The 8,245-nt window shown below is 41.4% G+C and overlaps 1 protein-coding gene across 1 annotated transcript; it reads left to right on the forward strand.

Annotated features, from left to right (window-relative positions):
* Positions 1–2,386: 2,386 nt before the first annotated feature.
* Positions 2,387–7,791, forward strand: TSPAN2 (tetraspanin 2; the record flags this gene model as incomplete). Its single annotated transcript, XM_009868997.1, has 6 exons — positions 2,387–2,545; positions 2,976–3,050; positions 3,526–3,627; positions 4,661–4,735; positions 5,701–5,784; positions 7,726–7,791. Coding segments are annotated over 6 exons (561 nt in total), but the record flags the coding sequence as incomplete, so codon positions are not given.
* Positions 7,792–8,245: the final 454 nt, after the last annotated feature.

Raw genomic sequence — 8,245 nt, forward strand, 5'->3', positions numbered from 1 at the left:
AAATGTCTCTGCTAAGTTGCCTGACAATTAATTACAGGGACTGGAGTAGGGAGTGACAAACAGAAAAGGGTCCAGAAAACATCTTTGTAATTGCACTCCATTTGTCACCGTGGAGATCTCAGGAAATGGCGGTTTTGGTGTTTGGCAGGTGAGCAGGAGGTTCTGCACCTGAGAGTTTTTGTCTTTTCCAATTCATCTTCTGTGAGGGGCTGACCTTTCTCCCCTGAGTCACACATACCATTCTATATCCCTCCCTTGGTAAAAACCGCTATGTTGTGAATAGAAGTACAAGGATTAGCTTGAAGAATGCTTGGTTGCAGTAAGTCACAAGACACTGAATATTAAAAATCTAGAAAATACAGAATATTAACTGCCACCACAGTCTGCAGCAAATCCCACATATCTGGCATCACAGACCTGACAAAGCCATATTAATTATATGGCTTTTATTGCTGTTTAGCAGAATGTATTCCTCTGCAGCAACCCTTGGCAGAAGAAAGGTACTGGGGCAGGAAGGATGGAGGGAAGGAGAAGGATCATGATAGCTGGGATAGCTATACAGTGAGTGGACGTAGATATAGATATACATAGATATAGATATACAGTGAGTGGATGGATATACAGTGAGGTGTCAATGAATGGGCAGCAGGCAGGAGTTTTCCTTTCTCCAGGTAGGCTGCATGTGTGTGGCAGAGTAGCCAGATGCTCTACACTTGTGGACCGATTGATTAATTTTCCTATTAATTGATGACTGATCACTTTCCTCTTAATGCTTCCAAACTATCATTTGTCAGGCTTTCTTCTAGTCTAGGTTACACAAGGCCTGCTAACAGTAAATGCCAGTATCTCTGTGAACCCTGAAGGTTTGTATCAGGTTCTAAAATAATGTTGAAATTGGTAATTGAGAATACTAAGCATTTTCATTAGAAGTTTGCATAGTCAAAGCTGGTAGCAAGGCTCACTGTGCCCTCTAGTGTGCACATCTGTAGCTCCACTGTCTCCTCAGAATGGCAGGACGGTGAGGAAACTTGGTTTTTTTATAGCAGTGGATGAGCATGACAGGTTTCTGCGAGTCCTCCACGTTGCTCACACAAGACAATGACTAGAATTACCAGGCACTGCACTGTTATTCTTTGGCTGACAGGGTACCCAGAGACAAGGCACAAATACAGCTGTTGCCTGATGGGAACTGACACCACACATGAACCGATGTATTGCTTAAGGACAGATCAAACATGTAAATGTGGAAAGAAAAATTCCGTGCTCAGGTTTCCTTTTGTCCTAGATAAAGCCCATACAAAAAAATCCCTGCTGTATGTATTTCTAGCAGTTTTACAGATGGCAGAAATGAATGCTATTCCCCTTACCTCTACAGGTTTTGTCGTGTCAGGTTCTGAACATAGCTGGGGTCCTAGATCTTTAACCATGTATGGGGCTACACTGACATCTCCCACGTTCAGCACTTGTCTCAGGCCTGGTCTTTGCAGTCATTCTCATGCCCAGATCGCTTCATTATCCTCATAACGTGTTTAGTCTGATGATCCACAATTTGCTGTTAACATAGAATCATAGAATGGTTTGAGTTGGAAGGGACCTTAAAGATCATCTAGTTCAAACCCACCTGCCATGGCTTTTTATGTCATTAAATTTGTCGACAGATAATTTCTTGTGCCAGTAGCCTCAAGTCCCAGGAAGAGGTTGGCTAAGGTGTCTGAGCCTAAATGACTCAGTAGCTGCATAACACTTAACTGTAAATATCCAGAACATGAAGGAAATGCAGTGTTGTCACCGGCTGCTGCAGAGCCGCTGATTCTGCCTACGGAAATAAGGTGGTGGTAGGGTATCCTGCAGCTCAGACGAGGGCAGCATGCATCATGAGATACTGTTTGTAGGCCACGCCTGCAAGGTTCTTGACCTCGAAGTCTTAGGCACTTTATTCTTTCCTTTTTTTAATATCTAATGTGATTTGTCTGGTTCTGTGATTCTGTACATTTTCAAGCAACAATTCTCCAAGTCTGATCATAACGCAGTGATAACAATAGCCTTTAAAAGCTGCTGATATCTCATATTCCGACACCTGCATCAGGATGTTGGAGGAGGAAAAACGTAACGGTGCTAGAACATGTCTGCTCAGCAGGCAGTAAAGCAGCTACTTGTGATAAAAGGAAAATGTCATGCTCCAAATCACTGAACTGTAGATGAGCTTCCATTCTCTGTAGTGACCAAGCTCAGGACTATGGCTGGGCTGATATCCTTCCCCAGGCTGTGCTTCCCACACGTTATTTTGCCAGAGCGTGCAAATTCATAGTTTTGTTCACTTCCTCTAACAGCTTTTGTGAGGGCCAGAGACCATGTCACTTACAAATGTGTGGTTTTGACAAAATAGGTCGCAGACTTTGGGAAGAGAAACCTTCTTAAACTCTTGTCTGATTCTGATTTTTTCTCAGGACTCTATGTGTTGGTGGGAACAGGGGTTCTCATGACCACAGTTGGATTTTTTGGGTGCTGTGGAGCAGCGCGGGAGTCTCAGTTCTTACTTGGATCAGTAAGTAAAAGGTTTCAAAAGCCTGGGCTGTGCAGGAATATCATTCGAAAGCATATCCTTTGCATCATTAGTGGAAAGATCTTCACTATCCAAAACCTGAAATGTCTTATGTCCTTTTACTGGCTTAATATAGCATCTCTAGCCACCATGTTATTGCAGAGCTTCTGTACATGAAGAATTTCCACTGTTTGTCTCATGTGATGTATTTCCTGGAAATGCCCTCTGTCTTTTCTGAAATTACCATCTGAGCCACATCTTTGCCATATTACAAGAAATCTGACTTAACACCCTTCTTTCTTGCTGGCCCTGCTTACCAGTTTTTCTTCAGTTACCCTGTGGGCTGTTGAGGCCTGGGCAAGGATCAAGGCAGTCCACATAAAGCAGAATTATGCAAGGTATATTAATATAAGATTCTCTTCTTCCTCTGCAGTTCTTTGCTTGCTTGTTGGTGATATTTGCAGCTGAGATCACTGCTGGGGTATTTGCCTTTATAGGCAAGAAAGTGGTAAGTAGCAAGCAACTTCTAATGTAATAATGAGGCAGTTATGGATTCCAGTGCCGACTGACCTACAGTCTGGCTCTTGCACAGGAAAACCTTCCAGGAGACTTTTCACAGGAAGGCTCTCTGGAGTCAATGAGAGCTTGTGTATCACAGGTTTTGCCCCCTTCTATTAAAGAAAATCTGTAGGTGTGATTCAACCTTACGTTCACAAGGAACATCAAGTACAACTATATGATAGGAAGGTATTTCTTGGGAAGAAGGCTAACAAATTCAAGCACTGAACTACTCCAACATTCAGACCCATGCAGTGTCCCTCTGAATGCCATCAGGCCACAAAACCTCCGATGTTTTCAATCATGGTACTCAGTTTACCAGGTATAATTTTCTGCTTTGGAGTTCGATGACACAAGCTGGAGGTCTGCATTGGACTGGGGGTAAGACTGACTTGCCACTCACTTGGAAAGTCTGATTTCTGCAGGCAATACAGGAAGCCCAGAAAATCTATGAAGACATTTATGACGACTATATGAAAAACCCAGCGGGGAAGGTCAACAGGACTATCTATCACTACCACCTGGCTGTGAGTAGTCCTCCTGAACTTTAATAACTTGCACTACTACTCTACTGTCACATTACCCCTGAAAATTCAGAATACCTCCTACTGAGGTATGAAAGACTATTACTGACTATTACTTAAAATGGAGCCAGAGAATAAATACTCTCAAGAATAAATACTCACAAGTGCAGAGGGAGATAGAAAGGTCTGAATCTCTCTGCATTTGTCCAAATAAAAACTGCGACCCATGTCCCAGGACCAGCAATGTGGCAGATGCTGTCAGTTGACTGAACCGAGTACGTAAAGAACCAAAAGTGTGTGACTCAATTCAGAACACCCAAAACGTCAGTGGTTAGTGCCCGAGTCAGAATCAGATCCTCTGACTTCCTGAATCCAGTTTGTGTCTGTATCCACACAGCCTCCCACGGAGATCAAGCCCGATATTTTGCTGCTCCTTAGAGCATTCCCACGTTCTTTAGAATAAACATTTCACAACCTCAGCCCCTTTTGTCCTTCTCCCATAGCTGTTATTTCTAATCCAAAGAGGAATTCCAAGCATTTAGTGGGAGATAAGCAAACAGAAAAAAGTAACCCTGATTTATTACTGTCTCCAAACCCACACAGATTCTAGCATTCTCTGTTGCAGCTTTTGGGCATTGACCATAATGCTGTATGCACTATTTGAACTTTCTGCTTTCTACCTTTATCAACCTCTGTTTCCCTGTAAGTGGATCTGCTTTTCCAAAATCCACCTGTTTGCTTTGTTATGGGATACTGTGATAAAAATTCCTCTAGAAGGTGCCATAAATACAAATTTATCTGTTTGGTATGGCTTCAGACAATTAAAACATTTTTAAGAAGTTTGGCCCAAGCAGCTGGAAATCTACCAGAGGTAGCAGTTAATACAGGGAATAAATATATGACTTGATCTGTGTTGTTTCTTTTTTTTTTTTAGTTATTGTCTCACTTTCCAGTATGAAAGTAGTAACTCACTTTCAATATGAAACAAGTTTATGGTTTCCTCTTCCTTAATTCTTCATATTTCTCTCTCATTTAGCTCCAGTGCTGTGGTAAAGATAATATAGAACAACAAATGGGATTACCCTGTCCAGAGAATATCCAGATGCCAAAGGCAAGTGACCTCTGTTCTAGTTGTTCCAATCACTCTTCCACATCAATTTTTTAGTAAAATTTGAGACATTCTGTTTACAAGGGCAATGGGTGTAAACTAGAGCAGGGTAGATGTAGATTAGACATTAGGAAGAAGTTCTTTGCTATGAGAGTGATGAGACCCTGGCGCAGGTTGCCCAGAGAGGTGGTGAAAAGCCCATCCCTGGAGATGTTCAAGGCCAGGCTTGATGGGGCTCTGAGAAACCTGATCTAGTTAAAGATGTCCCTGCTTACTTCAGGGAGGTTGGACTGGATAACCTTTAAAGGTCCCTTCCAGCCCAACACATTCTATGATTCTGTAAGTAAAAGAAAGGAAGAACTTGCTTTTTGCCTTGCAAATTGCAGCATGAAATTTCATATGAAATGGAGCAGAGCGGAGGCAGAAGTAGGTTGGTGGTCGTGTTGAACATGCCCAGCCCTCATTTCTGAAGCCTGCCTGTAGCATCCCACAACATTACATCATCTGAAAAGTGGAAGGACATAGCAGGAGTCCTAAATGAAAAGCCCTGTGAAGGCTGCCTTTCATCCTGCATGGAGACACCTGACTAGAAATTTTCTTAAGAAGATACTGTTATTTCTGTCTTTTGTGGAATTTGCTTGTGAGTACAATGTCAATCTCAAGGGCCGAGTTTCCTCATTTAGCGTGGCCCATCATATAAAGGATTTTAAATTTAAGAAAAAATGATTATAAGAAAATGATTTGTATGTGTTGTTGGCCTTTATGGGCAAGACATACAGATGTCTCGCTAGAAAAGGGAATATGCTGTGAAAATTGTCCAACAAAACACAAGGCATAGATGCAAAAATTAGGACGGCGTGTACAGTAATCTTTTTCATGTTTATCTCTTGTTTAGTGAGAACAGCTGACAGAGTTGGTTGGAATAGATTTTTCTAGAGGTAAAAATCCTTTTATTTTGTTTTTAATAGAACTGTCTGCTTGAAATCCAGAATGTAATTGATACTAGTCTGCATCTAGTTGGAATTGCTGGAATTGCAATTGCCGGCATCACAGTGAGTAAACCCATGTTCTGTCCTCTCAAATCTATATTTAAGCCTAGGACCTTTCCCTTACCTTAAAGCTTTGTGGAAGGGGTTTTGCAGCAACTGGTGAGATCCCAGAGTTTCAGTGTGTCCTCTCTCTGGAAATTGCCTACATCAGCACGAGTGGACTTCCGTGACTTCTTTTTACCAGTTCATTGTGTGTCCTTGGATGGGGTCCAAAGTATTTAATGGTGGTCTTCCTTTGTTGTAATAGTAGGAAAGCAGAGCACACATGAACCAAAGTGAAAAGCAAAAGGCTGTAGCAGCATTTCATCTATGCCAAAACAACCGCAGACTGATGGTTTATGTACTTTGAGTATCCACTCCTTAGATTTCATAAGGAATAGGGAGCACCTACCCATTGTATATAATATATAATATTTCTATACAATATATTTTTATACTCTCTCTCTCTCTCAAATGCTCACTGTAGCATTGGTTCAATGTGAAGGATAGTTTATAAACAGATTTTCTAGGTCACGGATCCCACGATCAGTGTATATTTTGTTAAAGGAACAGGATTTAAACTGCAGAGTTTTCAGAACAGCATTTCTTTCCTGAGCGCATCACACCTAGTTACAGGTAGCTGTTTCATCAAACTGTATCATCAGAGCATTGACTGATAGCCATCCTTACAGTCCACCTTCTCCCACCAATGTGTATTTTATTTCCAAGGTCTGCTCGCTCCTGACAGAGCTGTGACCAATAGATGTCACCCTGCTGCAAGGCTCTGGCAGGACTGGGCAGTCTATGTCAAACAGAGGCTTGAACAGAAAGCATTTTCCAACACACGTGTGCAAGGACTTCCTTCAGACTCAGAAACCAGCAGCAGTCTGAAGCAGTGTAAGGAGCCAGAATATTAGTAAAGAAACACACCTTTAGCTGCTCTGAAGAGCCAGAGGTTCATGGACTTATGTGGACATTTTAAAGCAGATGAAGGGTTGACGTACTCAATAGAAACTGTGGTGTGAGTAAAGTGGACTAAACAATCCTGTGATTTGTATGATGGGTGTACTCAAAAATACAGTAAAGCAACAGGGATGGGACAGAGTTCCAAAAACCTCATTGCTCAACAAGGACACACCAGAAATATGAACATCTCTTCTATGGCTTCCCACCTCAGATACAGCAGAAGTTATGAAATTAGAACCCACTCAGCAGCAGAGCCATGTCTGTACATTTTTCTGGTCATGGAGTGTGACTGACCAGCTGTCTCCTTCCTCAGGGAGGTGTGTGGGGAGGGGATATGAACTCAGTGGTTTAACTGCCTGATAGTACTACTCATCTCCTGTCATTAGCAATGAAGCCCCAGGTGATAGCTCTTAACTGCTTTGGACAATCAACCTGCAGCAAAAAAAAAGAAATTTCTGAAGACTCAGGCAACACCCACTATTCTCTGCTTTTAACATTCCCCCTGGTTAACGAGTTCTCCAACAGGAATGGTTTTATATTTAATGCATAGTCTTGCTATTGAATAGTAATGGTTAAGCGCTTAGCTTTCTCTGTAAAACTGCAGTGCTTAGCACCAGTTCCTCTGGAGTCATTCTCTGCACTTACTCAAGTGTATATACAATATTCCATGTAGAAACATTCTGAAAAAACTTTTGGTGAATGCAAGGTGTAATAACAATAGTCACAGTTACTGATGTCAGTGAAATCTAGGTTATTAACATCAATGTTTGGGGTTGTTTTGCTGCCCCTTAGCAATTGGAACAAAGAAACTAGCGTGAGGAGATATAATCTTGGCTTTGAATATCAGTGAAATCTCTTTTATATTAATTATCTGATGGGGTTGTAGACTGAAGCAGTCATTTGCTACTCTGCACACGAACCTTCAGACTGTTCTGACATGCAGATTATTTTATAACTGTTTTGTAAGTGAATCCCTAAATCCCATCCCTTCTCTTCTAGATCTTTGGCATGATATTCAGCATGGTTCTGTGCTGTGTGATCCGTAACACAAGAGACATGATCTAAAACTGTCACTGCACAACTGTGTTCCAGGAGACACAACTATGTTCCCGACTAAACTTTACAAGAAGTGCTCTTCTACATAATGTAATAATTGTAACGCATTTTAATTAGTGTTTTAACATACTGAGAGGAAAATATCCCATTAGGTGAGCCGGGGAATTGTTTTACGGTAAAACTGAAGTGAACAAAAAAAGGTTTTATAATGTCCTTTTTAATGAAAACAGCAAAGGTGCATCTAAGACTAATTTGATTTTAATGTTTGTATATGTGCAGTTAAGAGTTTGCACATCTATAGTCATGTGTAAACACACGTGTATCTCTCCTTACATACAGACATGAGCAGGTACCTTTATGTGCAGTACCTTGTTTTGGTAAGTATGCGCAAATGGAATTAAGTTGTGTGTGCGTTCCAGAATCTGCAAGAGTGTACACACACCCATGAGTATACAACGCTTCA

The sequence above is a fragment of the Apaloderma vittatum genome, unplaced genomic scaffold (assembly GCF_000703405.1).
Source record: "Apaloderma vittatum isolate BGI_N311 unplaced genomic scaffold, ASM70340v1 Scaffold45104, whole genome shotgun sequence".
Classification (NCBI taxonomy): Eukaryota; Metazoa; Chordata; class Aves; order Trogoniformes; family Trogonidae; genus Apaloderma; species Apaloderma vittatum.